At 27.2% G+C, this 25,591-nt stretch overlaps 3 protein-coding genes across 18 annotated transcripts in view; 1 reads left to right on the forward strand and 2 right to left on the reverse strand.

Annotated features, from left to right (window-relative positions):
* Positions 1-1,594: 1,594 nt before the first annotated feature.
* On the reverse strand, positions 1,595-13,680 carry LOC130668299 (mutS protein homolog 4-like). Its single transcript, XM_057470522.1, has 15 exons — positions 13,383-13,680; positions 12,961-13,105; positions 12,819-12,886; positions 8,721-8,869; positions 8,455-8,639; positions 7,393-7,514; positions 7,090-7,307; positions 6,826-7,020; positions 6,559-6,745; positions 6,307-6,443; positions 6,136-6,239; positions 5,303-5,738; positions 5,014-5,222; positions 4,257-4,449; positions 1,595-4,163 (listed from the first exon to the last, which is right to left on the reverse strand). Exons 1-15 carry the CDS (start codon positions 13,504-13,506, stop codon positions 2,703-2,705), a joined length of 3,933 nt encoding a protein of 1,310 aa, XP_057326505.1. The 5' UTR covers positions 13,507-13,680; the 3' UTR covers positions 1,595-2,702.
* A 102-nt stretch (positions 13,681-13,782) lies between these two features.
* LOC130668300 (uncharacterized) lies at positions 13,783-16,144 on the forward strand. Of its 2 annotated transcripts, none has more exons than XM_057470524.1 (5): positions 13,783-14,012; positions 14,188-14,317; positions 14,516-15,366; positions 15,440-15,653; positions 15,727-16,144. In XM_057470524.1, the coding sequence occupies exons 1-5, from the start codon at positions 13,950-13,952 to the stop codon at positions 15,837-15,839; spliced, it is 1,371 nt and encodes a 456-aa protein (XP_057326507.1). In that variant the 5' UTR covers positions 13,783-13,949; the 3' UTR covers positions 15,840-16,144. The 2 variants fall into 2 exon arrangements, with proteins under 2 accessions (XP_057326507.1, XP_057326506.1); XM_057470523.1 differs by having other exon boundaries at positions 13,787-14,012; positions 14,188-14,443; positions 15,727-16,140.
* Positions 16,145-18,049: 1,905 nt separating this feature from the next.
* LOC130668780 (uncharacterized) overlaps positions 18,050-25,591 on the reverse strand; it is a 113,948-nt gene continuing 106,406 nt past the window's right edge. For 9 of the 15 annotated variants that reach the window (XM_057471233.1, XM_057471239.1, XM_057471243.1 and 6 more), the window contains 3 exons: positions 23,431-23,687; positions 21,503-21,744; positions 18,051-19,948 (listed from right to left, as the gene is read on the reverse strand). In XM_057471233.1, the coding sequence (XP_057327216.1) occupies positions 18,932-19,948; positions 21,503-21,744; positions 23,431-23,687 (1,516 nt within the window). In that variant the 3' untranslated portion in view covers positions 18,051-18,931. Of the gene's footprint in view, positions 19,949-21,502; positions 21,745-23,430; positions 23,688-25,591 lie in introns of those variants that run through there. The other 6 variants (XM_057471235.1, XM_057471232.1, XM_057471242.1 and 3 more) reach the window with 5 other exon arrangements.

Raw genomic sequence — 25,591 nt, forward strand, 5'->3', positions numbered from 1 at the left:
TACTTTGATTGATTGCTAATCTTTAAATAACTAATACTATGGCTCGTGGCTCTGATATAGAATGTTAAACAATATATATCCAAGTAACACAGAGACAACTTAAAGATAAAGATGTCTTAAAGATGTCTTTTAAAAGGATAAGACAAATTTTTTTTTTGTCTCAAAGTCATATTTTTTGGTATAAATAAGACATGCAAATGTTGGTTCCGGAGACAGAGAAAATTTTTGTTGTTTTTCCTGTCTTATGTCAATTAAAAAGTCATTTAGATGACTTATTCTACCACTATTTGTAATTTACTTTTTGTTGTCACTTGTGTTAAGTCTTTTAAGTAGATATTTTTTCGGTGACATAAATTTCTGATCGTTTTGTAAACATATTGGTGCCTTATCAATATGTCGTCAAAAAGTAGCTTAAAAACTGATATCTTGTAGATGTCACAAAAGCAAGTGTGCTACTTGGGTACGTTCCAAGATGTTACGTTCTCGGCATCCTTTGCTCTTTTCACATCCCTCGCGGATTCGGGGTTACTGTGAAATCACAGTGAAATCACAGTGAAATCAATTTTACCGTAAGTTTACTGTGTATTGATGGTAATTTCATAGTGAATTCACAGTCGTTTTGTGCCATTTCGTCACTCTGGTTATATAGTAATTTTACAGTAATTTTATGGTAGTTCCATAGTGATTTCACTTGTGATTCTTTTGTAGGTTTAGAATAAAATTACCATACTTTCATGATAATTTTACTGTCGATCAGCTATCGATTTATGGTAACCCAACAATGGTAACACTGAGGCTTTATCATGGGTTCACAGTCAGTTTATCGTGATTTCACTACGAATTCACTGTGATTCCATAGTAATCTGATAGTGTTAACTCTGTGACTTTACAATAGTTTCACAGTCAGTTCATAGTGGTTTAACCATGAATTTACCGTGATCCCATGACAACCTAGTAGTATTAGCACTGTGACTCTATGATATTTTCACAGCAAATTATTAGCGTTTTCTCCATGATTTCACTCTACTTTGATAGTGATCTGATACGGTACATCTATCATTAATCCAATTTCAAAATCAAAAATTTGAATTTTTAATGTCATTAATCGATAGAAATGGAATTAAAAAAAAAATAATATCAATTATTTCATAAATGCTCCTATAATTATTTGTAAGTTTAGCAAATACTTGGGCACAAATGTATTTTATTTATTATAAATTTAGCTATTTTAGGAATTTCCGAGCGAAACTTTATCTGTAATTGTCTAATTTAGTTAATTTTATAAAAGCTTAAGACGGTAAAATTCTTCAGAATTATGAAAAAAAATAAATAAATAAAAAAATTGAATAACTTTTTTTTTAAAACTGTATAAATTGAATTTAAACTACTGCAAAAAATAAAGAGAATATCATTTAGATTAATATTTCAATAGTAAATATTTATTATTTATCATAATTTAAAATAAAATATTCTTAAATTAAGAAAACTTGATGATTTACAAATGAAGGTAAAAATTTTTTTTTGATAAATATCGAATTCTTTTAATTTTATAGTATTTAATAAAATAATTTTTCTTATAGCTTAATCTTGAGTATATATAGTATTGAATAGCATGAAGTAACAGATTAAATATTAAGTTCCGAATGCGTGTGGTGGCCGAGTGGGCTAAAGTACATGACTTAAGCTACTCTCAATCGAAGGGTCGGCAGTTCGAATCCCATCATGCGTTAAAAAAAAATAAAATTCCTTCTTTACCGAGGGTAAAAAAATAGCATTTAATCCTCCAGAGGAATAATTACATGAAGTCGTACAAAGGGATGGATACTAAATAATTTTTTTAAACAAGAAAAATTATTTATTGAAAAACCAAGATTAGGATTATTGTTGCTATTATAATATTATTATTAATTTTATTATTATTATCTTTGAATCAATAAATATAGGATCTCAATATTGCCCCTAAATCTCGATGAAAACTAAGCAGATCCAGGATTAAATGATTAAGAAATCACAGTAATATTACTGTCAATTCACAGCGATATTATTGTGATTTCACGAAGAATCTATAGTAAGACTGCTGTGAAATCACTGTATGATCACGGTATTATTACTGAGAAAGCATGACTGAAGCACTGCAGATCCAGCATAAACTGATAGTGAAATCACTGTAAATACACAGTAATACTACTGTCAACTTACAGCTATACTACTGTAAATTGACTGTTATGCTATTGTGATTCTACTATGAATCGATGGTGAAATCATCATAAAATTACCATCGGATGATAATTATCACACAGTAAGCAAATGGCACAAAGTTACAGTGATTTCACTGTCATTTCACTATGATTTCACCGAAATTTCACCATGATTTCGGAGTAATCCCGAGTCCGCGAGGGATTTACTATCACCGATATTTAACCTTTGTAAGAATTATTCATTTCAAAAAGAATTCAGGATCTTTTTATTAATTAAATAAATAATATAACTGCCAATAATAGACATTAATTTTTTTCGTTTCATTTGAATAAATAAATACGCTAATACATATTTGAAAAATTACAATTTAAAACTAAATCCGAATTGTTTTGAATTTAAAAAATCCAGTGAACTAATATTTTTTACGCGGAAAATTGATATATCATTTGAAATAATTATAAATATTAAGAACTAATAATCTTTAAATAAATTAAATAATTAAATTAATCGGAATCAATGCTGACATGAGTTTTAATAGAATTCATAAAACTTTTTTCATCAAAAGCGTCGCCTTCAATCATTTTAAAAATTTCAGCTTCTTTGCGACGAGCGAGAGTGCGAGCCGCAGTTGTTTCTATTGACGTTTGAGATGTAGCAGGTGATAATTTTTTATTATTATCATCTTTCACAAGTAGATTTGATTGTTTATCTGCTTGTTGAAGCATCGAAGGCCCAGAAAGCATCAGTCCAGAATACTCCATAGGATTTATTATATCTTTTAATGGCGACTTCAAATCTGACTCATAAGTCGAGTTACTTAAAATTTTTTCAATATTTTTACGATCGTTGGCCACAAGATTTGCGTTTCTCGTAACAATTTTTGAAGTTAAAAAAAAGTTATCATTTTTCGTTGATGAAGTTCCTAATTCATCGGATTCCAATAAGTCAATCCTATTTTCCCATGGCGGATTTTTTAATATATGACGCATATAACAATATTCCTCAGGAATTTTACTAGTCGGTGTATCAATTTTAAATAATGTAGCATCTGTTTTTCTCGAAGTATTTTTTGAAGTACTAGGAATCGCTAAACTATCTAACAAATTATCAGCTCGGGCAGCTGATGGAGCCATTTCTTCCCCAAATGATGTATGAGAAGATTCTTGTCTCTTACGTTTACTTTCAGGAGATAAACTTATTTGTCTAAATGCTTTCTGTACTCCGTAGTACTGATTAGGAACGTGATATCGTGGATCCAACTTTGAGACAGTGAGTCGTGATTTATCTTTTGCTGATATGTTTGATCCTGATCCAGATCGATAATTACTTTGTGATGAATTAAATACAGTTGGTTGTGATTTTGGTATAAAAAGAGGTGAATCAGAATCAGAGAAAGGATGCAAAAGTATTTTCTTGCTTTTACCAGATGACCGTAAAGGTGAATCAATACTTTTATCGTAATAATTTCGTTCTGACAGAGGCTTTACATGGGATGATTGTTTAAATAATTGAGGAGTAGTTTTTAATGGTGCTCCAAGTTTAGGAACTTTAGGCTGTGAAGCTTCTGATACTGATGATACAGGAACTGACAATCTTTTCCCTGGTTGAATGTTCTCCTGATCGGGCATTGATGGTTCTTTGGTGGTATATAACTGAGGAACAGCTCTAGGTTTTTTAAATTGATCTTGATCCATAGATTCTGGTTTAGTAGTTTCATTTTCAAGATTATCGGTTGTTTGCTTCTTTTTCATAATAGACATTAATGAAATTTTTTCATTAGGATCAACGAGTTCACAATCGGTGTAATCAATTATTTTAATATTTTTCATTATTTGGTAAATGTAATCAGTATCAACTGTCTCTTTCAAAAATTCTTTGTTTATTGCTACCATAGTGTCATAGTTTATTTTACGTTGAGTAATTACGTTACGTTGACGTTCACTTATACTATTTGTTTCTGTCGACTGTAAATAATTTAGTAATTAATTTTTTTTTTTAAGTCAAAAGTTAACAACCATTTTAATAACAATAAAAAAAACATTGATTTAAATTCATACCTTTAGACTTGTAGATATTTGTAATGCTAACTCTTGGGCTTCAGTAGTAATATTTTCTGGTAAACCTGATAATCTTGCTAATGTTATTCCATAATGATCAATTGTAGAGATACCTTCCTTTAATTTATGAGTATAAACTAATCTTGGTTGATCAATATCATTTTCATTTTTTAAAATCGCTTCCATGTAATGACTAAAATTAAATAATAAATATTGTTTACATTAAAGATATGTTTATTAGGGTGCTTCAAAAAAATCGACCATTTTTTTTTTTTTTTCACTGACACACCTGAATATTGTTGTACACATGAAAAAAAATTCCCTCAAATATACTATACATATTTTTCGTAAGATGAGCCGTTTTTTCACTATTGAAAAAAATATATGAAAAAAGTGAAAAAATTGACTTTCGGAGCTGATACAATGGACATGGATCGAGTTAGAGCAATATTGTTTTATAAACTTGTAAAACGCAACAACTACTTTACGAATAAAAACTAGTTACAAAAGGATTGCTTAAAAACCGGTTAAGCTATGGCAATTTAAAAAAAAAGTTATTCGATTTACATGCTTTTTAAACGGGAAGAATTTTTAATGAAAAAGGAAGTACTTAAAATTAATATTAAAGGTTTAAACTTTGAGGGAATTTTTTTTCCGATGTGTACAATAATATTCAGGTGTGTCAGCGAAAAAAATAATAGATTTTTTTAAAGCACCCTTGCGTATACTAATGTAAGTTTAAATTTAAATATCTCACTTTGTAGCATTTGGATAAAGATCAACGATTTTCAGTAAATATAAAAAATGAGTAGCATTAAAAATAAATGCTGATGTCTTTAAAAGTTGTCGACATATAGCCCAAGCAATCGAAGCTCCTTCTTCAACTGTAGTACTTCGAGCTAATTCATCTAAAATAACTAATGACTGTGGAGTAATTGATTGCAAAATGTATTGCGCTTCTTTCATCTGCAAAATAAATAAATAATCACGTAATGATAAATCAATAATAATAAAAAAAAGAGTTCAAAAATTAAAAGTTTATTTACTTCAAGCATAAAAGTTGATGCATTGTACTCAATATCATCTCTAACTCCAAGCCTACAAAAAATACGATCGGCAACACGTAACTTAGCTTTTGTTGCGGGTACATAGCATCCCATTTGTCCCATGATTTGCAAAAGAACAATTTGTTTTAAATAAATCGTTTTACCTCCCATATTTGGACCAGTTATATTATGAAAATTGTAATAGACAGAAGCAATTATGTCATTGGGTATTGGAGGTTCTACTCCAAGTATATCCATTACAGGATGTTTCGAATTACGGACTTCAAGTTCTGATTCAAATGTTGGTTTTACGTAATCAGATATTGAACTTATTTGTGCTAAAGACAAGATCAGGTCAAGTTCTGCAATATTGTCATTAAGATAAAACAAACAGCCGATGTAATTTCTTATTTCATTTAATGCTTCAGACATTATTCTGTATTTAAAATAAATTTTTACAATTAAAATATTGAGATTTTTATAATTAATTCGAATCCTCGTACTTTTCGAATCTTTTCAAATTATTTGTCAATTTTAGAATTATCAAAAAGTTTTTGAATTATATGTAACTTTTCAAATTACTCGATTTGAATCGAGAAAATTTTGGTCAGATTTAAAGTATTCAATTTTTATTTAATTGAGAGCTTAAGTATTAAAGTAACCAAAAATAATTTTTTCGTAGATTCATGTCTAAGTTCTAATTTACTTCTGACAAAAATTTGAATTATTCGAAAAACTCGAAAATTAATTCGGAAAGTTTTGAATTATTGAATCGAAAACTTACGAATAAAACGTAAGTTAAAATTATTCGCTCATCCCTAAGTATTACTTACATATCACTCATAATATGAATTTCTTCACACGCATCTCTACAATGAGTACCAAGAACAACAAGTGGTTCAACCGTCATAAGTACTAAATTTCTTTGCTTTTGAAGCTAAATTAACAAAAAAAACATTTAAGTAATAAATTCAAATATTCAAATAAATTTTAATAATATTTACCATTATAAATTCTTTAGGTAAATTTTCTTCATTAAAGTTATATTTTGTTATATTCATTTGAATGTGATAACCATACATCATATTACATCCAAGAGCTAATGGGAAATTATATTTTTCACCCAATTTTAACACCATTGCTTTAAAAATTTGAAATATTAAAATTAATTTAATTCTCAAATTAATATAAAAAATTAATTAAAGTGCAGAATGTATAAAAATGGAGTTATTGCTAAAATTGAAAAAATCACGTACATTGCATGTCATCAATTAATTCACAGTAAGCTTGTCGAGCAATATCTAACAATTCATTAATTTGAGCCTTAATTGCAAAGCATCTTTGCATATTTGCTGAAGTAAATCCCATAACAGACATTGCATCTTCATGAACTATTTCCAAAATTTTTTCTTTCATAATTTCAAAACGATCGTCTTCGAGATCCTAAAAATTAAATAATTAATTCCCGTATTATGTAATTGAAAATAATAGTTGTAATGATAATCATAATTTAACAAACTTACAGTACGAATTTTTTGAAAAAAAGGTGCTTGAGCAGTACTTAGAGCTGCTTTTAATTCAGGTATTATATCAATAGTATTTTTTAATAATAAAATATAATTGAGATTTCTTTCAGCTTTTTGAACAGAGTCACCTTGAACTGTCGTCATTCCTAAACTTAGAAGACGACTCGCTCCGTATAAACGTCGTACAATTGGCTAAATATAAAAAATGTATTAGATAACAAGTATTTGTATTAAAATAATAAATAGTAAATTAAACAGTACTTGAGTAATTGCAAATACTGATCGATTGTTGACAAACTCCTCAATGCATTGCTGTCTCTTAGTTATAGTATCTACATTACAAGGCGGTTGAAGAATAGAAACTCTCAGTAATCTTCTACCCATTGGAGTTGAACAACGATCAAGAGCTCCAAGAAGACAGTAATTTGGTTGACCTCCATGAGCTGTTATTAATTCTAAGCTCTGAGCACTTTCAATGTCTATATTACAATTAATAAATTTATATATTTATGTACGACACACTCAAGAGTAGTACTTATAAAATATTAACGTCAACGAAATTACCAATCATTGTATTGTTTTGAGACACTTGATAATCTATACGCATTGACTGAGGCATATACTGAACATGTTGGATGAATTCAATATACTTCATCAAAGCTGCTGTTGCAGCAAGAGCGTAATACCTAAAAAATATTATCAATAATTTAATTAACTGATATAGATATTAGGGTGCTCCAAAAAAAAATCGAGATTTTTTTCATTCGGCTGTTGTAAAAAAAGTTTCTATATATCGAAAAAAAAATCCTGTCAAAAGGACGATTTTTCATTTCAATTTTAAAATTTCCATTCTAATAGCATAAAAATTTTGTTTTTTTTTTTATAAAAGATTCTATAACTTCATTTGCACTGAGGAAAAAAATTTTAGTCATGATCATTTTTGTAGGAAATTTTATGCTCTACAAAATTGTTTAAATGCTCAAAAGCTCTAAAACAAACGGTTCAAAAATTACAGGTATTTAAAGTTGATAATTTTTTAAAAATAAACTTTCAAATAGCTTTTACACCAAAACTGCTACTCTCACAAAAAGCATCAAATACAGGTTTTACAACAAATTTAATTTATTACAAAAAGGCTTCAAAAGCATCAATGTGAATTCTTTACTTTATGATTAATCAATATGTTTAATAATACTTTTCTATTCAATTATCATTTTCTGCTTGTATGACATTTGTAATAAATTTTTTTACTAAATTTACTTTCAATAAACCTCAGCTACGACCAAAATGATTATTTTTACAATTTTATGCGAGTAGCAGTTTTGGTGTAAAAACAGTATGAACGTTTATTTTTAAAAAGTGATCAACTTATACCTGTAACTTTTGAACCGTTCGGTTTAGAGCTTTTGAGCTTCTGAAAAATTTTGTAGGGCATAAAATTTCCTACAAAAACGTTCATGACTCGAATTTTTTCTTCAACGTCAAATGAAGTTATATGATTTTTTATAAAAAAAAGTAAAGTTCCCATGCTACTAGCAGAAACTTTTTTTACCTCAGCCGAGAGCTACCCTAATATAAATGTATATATAAAGCAGTTAAAAAGAAAAAAGTAGTTTAATTTTATACTTTTGATGAACTGCAAGCTCAACAGACGCAAATTCACTGGCGCAGTGAATTTTTATTCTTTCTAAACCAATAGCATCAGAAAAATGTATACGACTGACACCAGCTATATCAATATTTTCAAATTTCTCTTTGATCGCAGTGTAAAGATTGTTACTGGCCTCACACATCGTATCTGGCATTATAATCTTTACAAACAAAAAACGAAAGGCTTGTTATAAAAAAAATTCAGATCAACATAAGCAAAATCTGTCAATAAATAAATTTACCTCGACTGGATCAAATGTGTGAATTTTAGTCAATGTATTAATATATGAATTACAGTCGCTTATTTGACAAATGATGATGTGTGGATGTTGTACATCCATAACAGCCATTCCAACTTCTCCTCTAGCTTCACCACGACCAGACGTAATAGCTAATATTATTAAAAATATAAAAAATAAATTAATTAAACAATGATTTCTTATCATTATCATTAAAACTAGTTTATTGTTTGTTCCCGATCAAAAATGATTATATCTAACTACATATACTCTTATTAAAGAAAATTATTTACTCAATGATGAATATATATATATAGTTCTAGAATTGAATTGTTTTGAATCTTTTTTTTTAATCAAGGTAACCAGATATAATTATATATAGCGATATATAATTATGTCTAAAGTTCCTGAATGATTCCAATAATTATATCGAGCTATACGTAGTAATATATGGGTCATTCCACCAAATAAAATTATTTTTACGGGGCGACCCTCGTCGATTCGGGTCAAACTTTGTGGAGTCGTTCTATATATTAAAAAAAAAATTCTCTGAAAATTTGAGCCTTTTATATGCAGCTGTTTCAAAGTTATGATTTTTTGGAATTTTTAAAAATTTTTGTTTTCACCTTTTTCATTAATTTTTTTTAAGGAAAATTTTTTTTTTAAAAAATGAGCACTTAACAGTTTTTCGTAGGAAAAATTTTCAGCTTTCCAATAAGAATATCCATTTTTTATTTTATGTTACAGAAGACCTTTTAAAATTCGATTAAAGACGAAAAAACGATTTTTATGACTGTGCGGCGCTTGATACATCTAATTTGATATTTTTTTCTGAAAGCTGAGACTTTTTCTCACAAAATATGTGATTTTCACGATGTGCATATTTTTTGTTTGAACAAAATCAATAATTATTTAAATGCAAGTCATTGATTTTATAGTTTTAACAAACTGTAATAGTTCATTGTGCGGCAAGAGATGAAGCAAAACGATGTCAGACGATAGTAAAGTAGGCTGCCCGAGCCGTAGGCAAAAGCTGACAGTAACTGCAATCTGAAGTCGTGTTTCATCTAGTGTTACACACTATTTTGTTCATGATTACCTGCATTGAAAATTATTATCAGTGTCAGCAGCCAGTTAGAATCAAGTTATATTAAGACCAATGGTGTGATCAACCATTAGTGTACGCCTAACTTATGATTTGCAATTTATAACTAAACAGAAACCATAAATACTATTTATTATGTACACAAATTTTTATAAAACTTGATTACAAAGTCAGAACTGTCATTAACGCAGATGACATCAATAGTTTGAAATCACTATAGAACAAAACTCAAGAATCAAAGTTCAAATTACAGATTCCTAGACTTGAACCATTGATGCTGGTATCATGAAAAATAGTTTTATAATTTTTGTTTTTAGAGCTTTACTGCAGATACATACCTGAAACCATATCCTCACACCACAAAATTTATACATCCGGATATTCAAAATTCTACCAGCGTTGATTTCACTGTTATAACCAACCCTTATTAAAAGAAACGACTTAAAACGATTAGAAAAAAAATTTTAAATACTTTTTAATGCTTTTGAATAGTTTTAATACTTTTGAATCACCCTTTTAATGGGCATTTAACATTACAAATCGTTTCGTTTGATCAGGGAATGACGATTTTTTATAGAAAATAAATGTTTTAGACGTACGATACTTGGAGTCAAAAACGGTGAAAAAAACACAAGCAGTGCACCCTATCTCACCTATTGTTGATAGCTTATAAGATATATATGTGTTAAAAATGTATCAACATCCTCAAAACAAATAAGAATTAACTTTTTTAATCATAGAGAGTTTATATTTTATTTAATTTTGTTCAAACAAAAAATATGCACATCGTGAAAATCACATATTTTGTGGGAAAAAGTCTCAGCTTTCAGAAAAAAATATCAAATTAGATGTATCAAGCGCCGCACAGTCATAAACATCGTTTTTTCGTCTTTAATCGAATTTTAAAAGGTCATCTGTAACATAAAATAAAAAATGGATATTCTTATTGAAAAGCTGAGAATTTTTCCTACGAAAAACTGTTATGTGCTCAATTTTAAAAAAAAAATTTTTCCTTCAAAAAAATTAATGAAAAAGTTGAAAACAAAAATTTTTAAAAATTCCAAAAAATCATAACTTTGAAACAGCTGCATATAAAAGGCTCAAATTTTCAGAGAATTTTTTTTTTAATATATAGAACGACTTCACAAAATTTGAACCAAATCGACGAGAGTCGCCCCGTAAAAATGATTTTATTTGGTGGAATGACCCATATACACTGTAAAAAATCACCGGAGTAAGTCCAAGCGGTGTAGGTGTTAAAATTATCGGTGTTAAATTTACCCCCGAAAGCGGTGTGAAAATAACGCCGCCACCGGTGTAAATATTCTGTACCGGTGTTAAAATAACGCCGCCACCGGTATAAATATTCTAGACCGGTGTTAAAATAACGCCGCCGCCGGTGTAAATATTCTGTACCGGTGTTAAAATAACGCCGCCACCGGTATAAATATTCTAGACCGGTGTTAAAATAACGCCGCCGCCGGTATAAATATTCTGTACCGGTGTTAAAATATTTTATTCTGTAAATATTTTTACTTACTCGATCACTATACTAGTTGATAAATGATATTTTTTATTAATTTTCTTAAAGAACTGACATTTTTTGTGTTTTATAATCTTTAAAGTTAATACTCCAAGCGGACGCAATTTACCCCGCTTTTACACCGGTATTACTCCCTTTACTTCGGTTACCCCGCTTTAACACCGGTATTTTTAACACCGGTGTATTACTCCTCCTACACCGGTGTAATTTCATTTTTACACCGGGCGGAGTTAAAACGAGTCCATTTTTAACACCGCTCTTTTTACAGTGTAATTACATCGTATTTAGTATAACCATATCTAATCATATATAATAGGGTGGTCGTTAAAAATTAAATTTTCTCAGGCGCCCCATAAAAAGCTTCTTTTTAGTGAAAAAATATGTGGGGAATTTTGTTTTTTCGTTTTAAATAAAAAGAACACGTGCCGAAGGACGATCAAAGTTCATTTTTCGATACAATCGCGGTTTTCTTTAAATATCTCATGAAATATGCAGATTAAAGGAAAAAATTATGGGACTAATTTTGTAGGAAATTAAATTCTTGACAAAAAAGGTCATGTTCAGTTTTTCTATAAAATGTGTATTTATGATGATATTTTAAAAAAACATTTTTTAGATCTGATGAGTTGAGCGTTTCAAGGATTACAAATTTTGAAAATAACATTTTTCTAAGTATATAGAAACTATAACAAGCATTAATGATTGATATGTTTCGAGTTACGAAGTTGTCTATATTTAAGAAAAAACCTTATTTTTAACATTCGTTATCCTTAAAATGCCTAATTGATAAGATTTAAAAAGTTTTTAAAAAGTATCTTCATAAATACACGTTTGATAAAAAAAATGAACATGAGCTTTTTTGTCAAGAATTTAATTTCCTACAAAATTAGTCTCGTAGTTTTTTCCTTAAATCTGCATATTTCATGAGATATTAAAAAAAAGCCGCGATTGTATCGAAAAATGAACTTTGATCATCCGTCGGCACGTGTTCTTTTTACTTAAAACGAAAAAACTTAATTCCCCACGTATTTTTTTACTAAAAAGAAGCTTTTTATGGGGCGCCTGAAAAAATTTAATTTTTAACGACCACCCTAATATATAATCATAGATATCTATGCATGACAATATAATTATTTTCATTTTCAAATTTTCATTTTGACAAAAGAAGAAAACTGTTAAGAAAAATTAAAGCTATTGATTATTACGGCATATAACTGCAGTAATATAAATTAATTTTATTATTTCCATTTATCCGAGAAAAAGTGATTGGATCTGATCGTATATAACTATGCATAATTGTATATAATTATGCATAATCATATATAGTTATAGTTATATATAGCTAGATTCACCAATATTTGGACTTAGTTATAGCTAACCGTTCAGATATAATTACATATAATCAGATCTAATCATTTTTTCTCGGGTTTCAAACAATAAATTTATAACTTACCCATTATCACAAATTTTTCTTGGGCATCTGAGGTACTGGATGTTGTGATTCTACCACCAGTGCCAGAGCTAAAAGGATGACACTCGTAAATAAATATTTCATATGACCAATTAAGTAAGAAGTTACAAATATAAATTATTACTCAGTAGTTCTACCACGTCCAGAACTTCTTCCTCGTCCAGAAGATGATGTAGCTCTATATCCTCGTCTAGCTGCTTTTGGGGTGACTGTTGTACTTGAACTTGATGGTGCAAGATTTACCAATGGTCTTCGGGTCTCAGGAATCACTATAATTAATTTATTGTTTGTTATCATTAACAAATAATTAAAAATATAATGTTTCTTATACTGTTTTTATTCATGATATTGGAAGTAACAGACAATAAAAAAATTTGATTCTTTTATACAAGCAACTAAAAAACTTGTAAAAAAGATTTTTTAAATTGCATGTCAAAAACTTTGAAAAATCTGTTTGTGTGTATATTAAAAATTGTATTTTATTTATAAAAATTACAAAACTGTCTGATGTCTGCTACTTTTAGTATCATTTTTATTAATGCTTACAATATTTAGGTAATATGTTAACTGTTTGTTGAATAGTTCCCAGTGTGCCAATTTTTCCTCGTCCGCGACTACGTTTTCCTCGTCCTCGACTCCCCAATGCATTTTCAGAATTTATGACATTCATTTTCTGAAATAGTATTTTTTACTATAAAAAATTTAACTCTCCTGCGTACGTAATTACAAAGTTTACAAATATATGCTGAGCTCAGAGTTACATCTAATGAAAGAAGGAGTTCAATCAGTTCATGAAACAATGAATAGAATAAATTGTTCTTTGATTGGTGCATTTTTATTACAATCAAATTTAAAAAATGATTTTTTAGCCAATAAGCTTTGAGCGAGTTCATTTCCGGAACTACTAATTAAAGCGAAAAAGTCTGGACCACTCTCTGATTCAAAAAAAACTCTCTAACGATACTTGCATTTCATTGTATTGTACATCTATTTCCGGTTATGATTATAGTAAGCTTCAGTACAAAGCTCATCGTTTGTTACCAATTACTCATCAAGAATTACTCAACGCCATTGGAGTTTAAAGTGTCTCAAATAAATTAATAAGATATAAAAATGTTGAAACGAATTAATAAAGACATCAATCTCACCATCGCCAAAAAACCTAGACAATCATCTGTAAGTATTTTATCAATGCATCGAATTATTTATTTTAATTTAATTAATTCTTCTCAAAAATACTTGAAGGTTATTTTATTACGGGACCGCCATTTTATGAATACTTTCTAGCAGATTATATTTATGAAATAAAATATGAGTTAATTGAAATTTAAAAAGTTTTATTATTTTATAGCCATCAGAAACTTGTGAAAAAGAAAATTTATCTGCCCAAGAAGACAGTGGCTTGGGTCCAGATATTGAAGATGAAAGGAGAGACAAGATGGCGACTGACTTCAGTCCAAAGAAATCACAATTTACTTCGAGTAAGCCATATAATTTTGATGTATTTTCACAATCATTTGCGTCTGCTAAACAGCATCGCACACGATCTCAAAGTTTACAAGAATCTAATTCCATCAATAAATTGTTGACTGATCAATCCAATAAAAGTAATTAATATAATAAATTAAATTTTTTAAATAATAGCTCAGTATTAAATTAATTCTTTATTTATTTTACAGTTAATTCTGATAAATTTCAAAGGAAAATTTCACCATTTTCAAAAAAAAACGCCCAGTTATCAGTGGCTACAAGTCCGCTTCCTTTTGATGAAGAAACTGTAGGCGAGCCGTTTAAATTATTGCTCTCACAGATTTCTAGAGATGATAATGAAGATTCATTGATGGAAGTTGACGTACCTTCCGCTAAAGGTGGCCATCTATTTTCACCAGACATAACAACACCATCTCGAGACAAACTTAATATAAATTCGATAATTAATATTATTGGAAGTTGTCCTGAAGATAATAGTCAGCAATCAGAAGTAACGCCTTTAATTCCTTTATCACAAGCTCGGGATAACGATGATCAAATTCCGGTAACAGAAACTTCAGCTTCATCTGAAACTAATCGTAAATCAACAGAAGCAGAAGTTACGTCTTTGTCACAAAATTTTGAAAATGATTCTGAAGATTTGTTAGCTGAAGTACCTGAAACTAATATTGAATATGCAGAGCAAACAGTTGAAAGATCACCGTCACAATCTTCAGAAGATGACCAAGGATCATTATATGTTCCAGCTTCTGAATTGTCCGGTGAAGATAACCAACGTTATGCTAAATCTCGATCAAAATCGTCCAAGAATGACCAAAAAGGACAAATTAGAATTCCTGTATCATCATCAAGAGCTTCTTCAGAGTCAGAGACTGCTCATTCACAAGAGTATCCAGAAGTACCACCAGCTGGAACTTCAGAACCAAAAAAAAGACGTAAAAAAGGTATGCGTTTTACCCACGTTAAATCACACAAGGAATCGACGGTGGAAAGTAAACTAGTCGTTGATAATTACAAGCCAGGACCTAGTCCTGACCGGGTAAATATTATTTTATATCATTATTTTTTCTTTAACGTTTGTTCTTTTTAAATTATTTCTTTTATATTTACAGGAATTAATTCTTAATAATATTTACATGCCTAAAAATTTTTCAAGCCGTCTTTTCAAAAATATAAGTAAGATTGGTCTTATGAAAAAAATAATAATAAATTATTTTGGTCGAGACCGAATGCCTAAAATTGCGTTAAAAGAACCGACACGTAAATATCCTGGTGAATTACATCCGACTCTTCTTGTCAATGATACCCAAGTTCAGGACATAATTGGTAAAATAAAAAATGAATAATAATTAGTAATTTGAATTTTATGATAATTAAATTTAATAATTAAATGTTTCAGATTTATACCAACATTACGCTCCATTGTTATTTTTGTCGGGTCCAGGTCTTCCATTTAAAAAAGTACGACAACTAATTGGCAAGTTGTGCTCAGAGATAAGAAATTTTTATTAGAACTGGTGATAAAAGTTAACTAATAAGGATTTAAACAACAACATCTAATTCTTTGATAAAATTTGATAAGGAAAAAAATTACTAATTGATTAACAATACTCATAATTATGGAAGAACAAATATTTTCTTTTGCAATTTAAAATTTAATATTTGAGATATTAAAAAATTATTATGTTTTTTTTTTTTTTTGATAAAAATGTATTTTATATTAATGATTAACAATCATAAACTTATATATAGTTTTTAGAAACTATAAAAGTACTTTCAGTTGAAAATTTGTTTCAATTAAAATTTGATACCTGGTGTATCCAAAAATTAATTTTGTTTATTGTAAAAATTTATCGTAATTAATCATTCACATGTTGATCATTGTTAAAGTGGTGTTTAATATTTATAATCATATCAGAAAATAATTTACTGGAAATTTATATTTAAATAACGATGAGTAAAACTCAATAAATTTTTTCGTTTATAATTTGTAATTTGAAAAAAGTTATTAATTATAACTAAAGAAATTTTGTAATCATTTAAATTACAAACTTAAATAGTTATTATTAATTTTCGTTAAATTTATATCATTAAATAAAATATAAAAATTAATTTAATAATGATAAAAATTTAGATAAAATTATCAACATTTTGATAAAAAATTAATTTTGTTAAAAATATTTTGATAATTAAACTATTTTAATTGTTTCGTTTTTGTTAACAATAAATATTTCTTTAAAAAAAACCGATGATATAATTATTAATTTCATTATAATAATAATTATAAATAAAAGTGGTAGGTAATAAAATCACAAGATTATCAATTATTGGGGAATTATTTAAAAGTTTTATATTTATTTACAAATTGAATATTTTTTTTTCTGTCCAACGTTAGAGGATTACATTTCCAATAACAGTTTACAAGCTGCAGTTAATAAATAATACAATCACAATCACTATCATTAGCAATAAAAAATAAATAAATCCTAATAACTTTTGAAAAATAAAATCAATTACTCACTTCATTTCGTTTAATTATTTACAGTAACTTAAATCATAAATGAAAAAAAAAAAAGATTTATCAACATCAAACTCAAATTTAATTCCATTAAATAAACATAATTTTTTTATACTTTCATCGCTTGAATTTCTTTTCTCTTTCAATGTTTATTATTTTTTTCTATTAACAATTTTGGCAAGAAAAAACTATTATTCAATAATTCTGCCATTATTTTAATCGAACGCGATACAATAAATCAATTTTGTAAATAGTTAAATTACTTAATGAACAATTTATATAAAATACGCAGAGATATGAAGCTTTACATTGGTCTTGTAAGTAAATAATTTCGATGATCGATACATTATATATATATCATAATAACTAGGGATTGCGTCTTAAAAGTATATATCATTAAATAATAAATTTAATAAATAATTAGACACTTTTATAATTACGATCACAATTGTTGTGTTTTATTTATCATTTATGATTTCTTTTAAATGTAATCGCTATTATTTTAAAATATCTGTGTCATTGTCATACCAATTGAATTTATAATTAATTTTATAAATTTATTATAACATAATTGCACCTTCAACATTCTAAATACAAGCTTTAACTTATTCTATTAATAATAATTATAATTATTAAAATAATAATAATATTATTAATTAAATTTAAATTAGCGCAGCAGCCTCGTATAGACATTAATTATATTCAATATCTCTTTTATTATTATTTTTTCTCTTTATTTCATTGTAATTATTTTATTTATTTATTGATAATTAACTACTGTAATACAATAAGCATCAAAATTTATCACATCACGTACTTATTAATTCTTTTTTTTGTTTTTTGTTTTTTTTCATTATAGTTTTTTAAGTATAAAAAGATAATTGTCAACCGCATTACTACACGGTAACAATTTATTTAATTTAATTGATCTTAATACATTGTCTTTTGTCTTAATAATTAATTTTCTTACTCGATAATTCGTTATTATTATTATTATTATTAATTAATGTATGATACAATACATAATAATAATAATAATTAGTAATAAATATGTACAATTAATTATTATATTTAAAATAATAAAACTTCTGGATTCAATTAATTGTAATTGTGGTTTAACAGTTAACCGATTTAAATTACCAGAAGATAACACAATTATTATTTATTTATTACTTATTAATTAATTAACTACTGCATTTAATTAATTATGCAGCAAAATCGCTAATACGTTTTATAATTAAAATATTTTTTCGAAAGTATGACGACGAAATTAATTGGGCGTTTCAATATTTTATCAGTTAATTTGTTTATTTATTTACAAAAAAAAAAAAATTGCACAATCACAATTTATAAGTATGGTGAGTTTTTAATTGACAATAATACCACGTCTGGTGTATTATTAATATTAATATTAATAATTAATATAATAATTTATTATTATTATTTTCTCTTTTAATTTAACATTATCAATCTTTATTAGGGGCATTAATCACAATCACATTAATAAATGTCACTCGACACATCACTTGTCTTGTGTATAAATAGATCATATACTTTATTTATTTATTTTATCAATACTTAGACATTTGTTATTTGTGAGATGTAATTTTAAAATGCGCGATATGAATTAATTTTGTCGTTTGCTAACTACATGATTCAATATTACTAATATATTTAATTACTTAATTCGTAATAATTTTTTTTACGATTAAAAAAAAAATGATCATAATTTTCAAACACTTTAGATGCTCATTGACATTTTAAAAATTAAATACTTACAAAATTATTCATACTTTTTTATAATTTAATTTTTTTTAATAAAAATAAGCTTGTCATAATTTTTAAAATATAAAAATAAAACTTATTATCGATTATTTTGTAAAGAATAAAATTTATTTTAAAAAAAATTTCCGTTTTTAAAAATAAAAACGTCAATTAAAAAAATTTATTTAAAAAATAGATTAAAAAAAAATAATAATAATTTTGCTCAGAATTTGTTCTAGATATAATTATGATAATTAGTAAAGTTGAATTGAGTTTAAATATCAATATAATGTAAATGTACATAAATTGAATATAAAGTCGATTAAACGTGACTTTCAAGAGGTACTTTAAAAACTTTCGAAGCTAAATTTGCGTCGGGTAACGACTGTGGCCGTGTGTTGGTGACATTAAAAACAACATTACTTGGTCCACGAAAGCTTACTTCAATAAGAAAGCTTGTATCAGCAACATTAACACGATTACTACTTAAATCCGGTGAACTAGTTCTCAATTGACTTTTTTTCGGTTTGTTATCATTTTTAATAATACGCTCTGTCTCTGATTGTAATTTATTGTCAAGCCAATGAACTTTATCAAAATCTTTAGTCCCGCCGACAGTGTGCCGTCTCTTTATTGATCTTTCAGGCATACCATTTTTTCTTTTTAACTTAGTAGCACTTTCTTTTCTAACAGATTGACGTCTTTTACTAATATTACATTCGGTTTTTTCCGTTTTAGTCAATGATTCAGATCGTTTTAACTTCATATTAGGTGATTCTGATCTCTCGGCATGTTTATTTAAACTCTCAGAACGTTTTAATTTACCATTTGTTGGTGAAGCAAGTCGATCTGAATGTTTATTTAAACTTTCAGAACGTTTTAATTTTGAACATGATATTTCCGTACGTTTGTTCAATGATTCTGATCGTTTTAATCGTGATCGGGACTCACTTGCCTGGCTGCTAAGACTCTCAAATTTTTCTAATTTATTTGAGTAAGATGAATCCACTATTGTTTTATCATCTGATTGAAAATTTTTGCAATCGTTTGTAGTATTAGATTTAGCTTCATCATTGTGTTGTGATATCGATGGTAATTCATTGTCTTGTGTTTTGTTCAAAGATTCCAAACGTTTTGATTTTACAGTTACCTTTGATGGTTTTTCATCTTTTTCAGTTGCATCCAATAGTGACCCACCGTCTGATGAATCTGTAGCTGCTGTATTTATTTCGGATATTTTTCTATTAAGATTACGATCATTATCAGGCCTAATTAATTCCTCTTTAGATTTTTCTGAGATCTCTGCGACCGTCAAGTTTTTTTCTTTCTCCAGTGTATCCTTAAATTATAATTATTTCATTATTATTATATAAATTCATGAAAAATAACCAAACAACAAATATACCCATGCATAAGGAAACATTTTTTGTCCACGGTAACCGCGAGTTTTTAAATAAATTGACATGAAATCCATATCATGATATTAAGAGTTTTTTTATATGTTTTCTATTTGTAATATTCTATTGTATGTATTGCTTTTTTATAATCTCAAAATATTATTGTATTATGTTATCTACGAGAGAAACTGGGGCAAGACATATGTATGATAAATATTTCAATATTTAAGTTTTTTAATACCTTCTGCAGTTAAAATATTTGTAAAAAATTTTTACTTTAAATAATATTTATATTTTACGATAATTCTTAGACAATACTTTCCACTTTTAAAAATATTAAACGACTTTGAACTGTCATAACAGTATGAAAATTAAATTAATTAAAAAAAAAAAAATAAAGAATTATTTTCGAAAGGACAATTTCGCAGAGATGTAGATTTAACAAAAATTACTTACAGTTGACATCAATTAGAAGTTAAATGAAATTTTTTTAATCAATTTCAGTGAAATTTTCATATCAATATTATAATTTGAAACGTCAAATTTTAAGAAGCTAAAGTTTATTTGCCAAATTTCGTTCAACTTCTAATTGATCCTAACTGTAAGTAATTTTTTTTTTAATAAATAAATCTACATCTCGGCGAAATTGTCCTTTTTTCAATTAATGCTTCAATTTTTTTTTTAATTATTTAATAAAACTTAAATACGGCTATGACAGTTGAAAGTAATTCGATATTATTGAAAAGTGGAGGGCACTGATGTCTGAGAATGCCCTTCAAATTAATTTTCCTTAAAGTTTTTTATCGTTAACAAAGAAACAAATAATTATTTACTTCAATTTAAAAAATGGAATGACGTTAAAATAAAAAATTGTCACAATTTTCGAATTTTAAAAAATTAAAAATTACTAACTTAAAGCTCTGAAATATTTTTTAAACATATTGTTAAAATGATATTTTTTTACGAAGGTTATTTTATAATCATATTAAGCAAAAAGTTTTTTTTAAAAACTGTAATGACTAAACGTATTTTAATTTTATTTATGTTGAAAAAATTTATAAATACTTTAATTAATTAATAAAAAAACCTTTTTTTTTTTTTGGGCAAATAAAAACATTTTTTATATTCATGAATTTTTTACTCCAAAAGTCATAGTGATCATAAAATAAATAAAACAACTTTAGATACAAAAATTTTAAACTCAAAATTTTCAAGGTACGTCATTGGTTTCCTGTTTCTCCCACTAATTAAAGTGGGTAATTTTTCTTTTTTAGCTCAATACGAAAACTACCAAATATTTTAATAAAACTGATAATATAAGAATAAGAAGATCAATAAATATGTTGAAAAATGACAAATTATTTATAGTTTTTATTAATCTTCACTCTAACTCGAAAAGTTTATTATAAAAAAATTTATATTGCACCGAAATTTAATTATAACCCAGCGGAGCGGCTGAAGATATCAGCAGTAAAAAATAAATAAATAAAACTTACGGTCTTCGTGCGAACCAAATTGCTTTTATCAATAAGAGATTTATGAAGACTTGGGTCACGATAAACTTCAGGTGATCTTGTTGACTGATTGCGATCATTATCATTATAATTTGTTTGTTTACTATAACCAATAGTACCACTACTACTACTTTCAGCAGATGTTACGAGTAGATTCGATGGATTCACAAGAGATTTCCATTTTCGATCGAATGTCGACGTAAGACTGGTCAAGAGATCGCTCCCTGAAAACAAACAATTATTATTTTAAAATAATTATTTAAAATATATATATAATTCAACTATTAATAAAAAAAACAATAATAAAAAATACACTCAAAGCTTTTAATTATTAAATTAAAAAAAATTTAATCATGTCATTTACACATATTTTATATTATTCTCCAGTGAGTGCTAATATTAATAATTTATTTTCTATTTTAAATAAATAACTATGACATATAACGAGCAAACCATAGCGACAGTAGCCTCGTAGCAACTAGTATTGTTATATTTTTTTTTTTTTTTAGAATTTATAAAAAAGATGACCCTGAAATTGACAGACAATCAATAATTTCCGGATTTTTTTTTCAACAAATCAATTACAAAAAAAAAAAAAAAAAAAAAAAAAAAAAAAAAAATATGCACATGTAGAAAATTAAAAAAATTACAGGTGCTATTTTTTCAATTTTTTTTTTTTTTTTATAATTTATCGTTTTGAATAAAATTCAAAAATTATTAGACGTTGGCTAACTTCACTGTCATTAAAAAAGTTATAATAAAGCAATCCTGAAATAATAATAATAATAATGATAATAATAACAATAATAATATAAAATCGATAACGACAATAAACGACAGAGCGACACAATAAACATTTATAGGCAGCATATCGGCTAGTGATAAATAGTTTTAATAAAACGACACAACTTTAGTATGTTAATACTTTGTAGTATATATATATATTTATATATATATACTTATTGTATTGTATATATTATAACTATCGTATAAACTTTTAAAAGTCTATAAGCAGGCGATAACAATTGTTATAAAACGACAATGAGTCTCGGTGTCGGCAGTTAAGTGTAAATCGGATGATGTTTCAAACATGTATGATTGTGTTTATATATATATTTATGTATTTATTTCTTTTTTTTTTTTTAGTAATAATATTAATATTATTTGTATGTGTGTTACAACGTCGCAAATACGCTATTGGATTTCTATTTAATATATATATATAAAGATATATATTTGTTGCAACGTGCAGAGAATGAACATGATGGTGAATTGAACTGCTGCATCACACAAAGAAGACAACGAGCATTGAAACTCTGTGTATTTATTAATTTTCTTTTTTTTTAATAACAAGCGAAGAAGGAAAAGATTTTTTTTTTTAGAGGATAAAAAAAAATGTGCAACGAAAAAGCTAACTAGTGCTATTGGTGAAATTATGTTGGAAGTTTTTTTTTATTGATGTAAAGTGAATATAAACTATATTGAAGGCACTAGTAGTCAATGTGCTCGAGAAAAATAATCTCGTTAGTTTTTCAATTAGATCAAGAGACATCAAATTATTATTTTTTTTTTTTTAATTCAGTATAACTCGAGATTAATTGCCAACTATTACCTTTTTACTCTAATTTTCTTGACTATTTTTTTTATTTTTTAAATTTATAGCATAAAAAAGTTAGCAATGAAAATGCGTTTTAAAAAAAATAAGCGAAAAAAAAAAAATGAATAACGGAGTATAGGAAAAATTGAAATTATTAAAAAAAAAATGCATGTAACAAACTTGAAAAACGAAAGTAAAAATAAAAATATAAGTTAAAAAAAAAAAAAAATGATAATTAAAATCAATTGGAAGCCATTCTGGATCTAGCCGTCAGTTGAGATCGGACACGGAAGATTCCGGAAGTCCGATTTACCTCTGAAGAATTTGTTCAAAGTCTTGGAGGACGACCCGGACCCGAGCCCTGACTCTGACACCCTTGGCTCGGAGAGTTGTAACGGTGGTGGTGATGATGAGGATGATGCTGCAGAGCAGGTGGTGGTTGTGGGGTCGGTGACGGTACGGGGTTCGGGTGGTTGTGGGGCCGGTGTCTTCGTGGAGGCGCAACTGGCGCCTGCAGAACCGTGTAGATGGGACGATATGAAGCACCAAAAACTCGGGGTTGCTGTGTGCCTACGCGGTCAACGTTATCTCATCGTCAATTCGACATAATCGCATCTTCTCTTTTTCACATAACTTTTTATCTTTTATTTTCATTCATTTATATATGTATAGATTTATTTTTTTTTTATTTTTATATTATAGTTAAGAGTAACTAGCCGATCAAATTGTTTGTTATTTTTTTGATTCGTATACGGAAAAAAATTTATAAAATTTATCAATTTTAAAATGCTATCCTAAAAAAGCACCTAATTGCTAAAATAATGATCACATTCAACTATTAACCCTTAACGGTCATACTGAGTCCAAAAGACCTCGAGTCCGGCAATGTCAAGCTCAAAATTTCTATATATAATTCTTGGAATTGTTAATTCCAAATATCTTAATAATTATTCAGTTTTTTTGAAAAAGTATAAAATGTCTTTTTTATAGAGAATTTAAAGCGCTACAAAAAATGTATCCTACAATTTATCGAATAACTTGATAGTTATAGAGATATTTGAAAAAAAATAATCACACCTTTTTCTTGGTAACTGTAAAATTCTGATAAGAATTATTCCATTTAATTTGCTAAAATAAATATAATTAAAAAGTTTAATTTTTTAAATAAATTTTCTGTAAAATTTCTTTAATTCCCCAATAATTTTCCACAAAATTAAGTTTAAAATATTAAGAATTACCAAGGTTGTGAATATTTTTATGAGAAAAATTATTATATCCTTTTTTCTTTTTTTTTTTTTGAACTATTTTTTTTATACTGTAAAAAATTGGTAGAGAATTCGGAGTGATTACGGATTTCATTCAAATCCGAATTCACTCCGTCACTCGGAGTTCTGGAGTTAAAAAAAAAAAAAATCTGTATACGGAGATTGTATTTTCAGCTGAGTGATTTCGAAGTGATGTAGATTTTATTTAAATCCGCCTTCATACCGATTCAGAGTTTTGATATTAAAATAAACTCCGGAGTGAATTTCACTTCGAGGGGATTAAATAAATAAATAGTCATCCGCTTCGCATTTACTTCCGATTTACTCCGCGTTCACTCCGCTAATTTTTTACAGTGTAACTCAAAAAAAAAATTTATGATAAAAATATTGATTAGTATAATTTCTACAACTGATGAAACACCATTATAATTCGTCACGAAAGTATGACCGTAAGGGTTAAATCTAAATGACTAGTTAATTATGTAAAAAAAAATGACAACTATGCAATAAATAGATAAATTTTTGTCCGTATACTTTTACGAGTGTACGATCTGTAATAAATTAATTATAACATTTAAAATTGTTTATTTAACATTTAAAAGACATGAAAAAAGTTAAGTGTTTGTCTTAAGATTAGACCGTACACAAGTAAAGCTGTAGTATCATCCAGCATCCAGCGGATAAGCAGGCAAAAGATTATGTTGTAGTTGAGAATCTGCGTCATTAGAGCGTAACAGACAAATTTACGCAGGCAGACCAGCCAGGCAGAGTTAGATTAGGCAGACAGATGACAAACAGCCGTTTAAGCGAGTAAAAAAGATTAACATTTTATTTGTTTTATTCTTTACTCCTTTTATTACTGGTTTTTATTTTTAATCGGATTATAATAATTAGATTAAGGATGTATATTATACTAAAGCGTGCCTTGCGTTTTATTAATTGAATTTGCAACGCATAAAAATGTGCATATGCGTAAATAATAAGTGTTATGATTTTAATTAAAAATATGTCTAAGTAGCGTTTAAATAATAAATAACATAAACAAAAAAAGTACAATAAAATAATTTTCTCTCTGGTAATTTAGGTCCGGACTCGATATTTTTTTTTAACTTTAATTTATAAGCTTGTTTTTTATCGTTTTAAAAAAAATTCTAATATACTATTAAAGTGGCAAGTTTATTATCATTATTTTCTTTTTTATTAAGATAA

Source organism: Microplitis mediator, chromosome 5 (assembly GCF_029852145.1).
Source record: "Microplitis mediator isolate UGA2020A chromosome 5, iyMicMedi2.1, whole genome shotgun sequence".
Taxonomy (NCBI): Eukaryota; Metazoa; Arthropoda; class Insecta; order Hymenoptera; family Braconidae; genus Microplitis; species Microplitis mediator.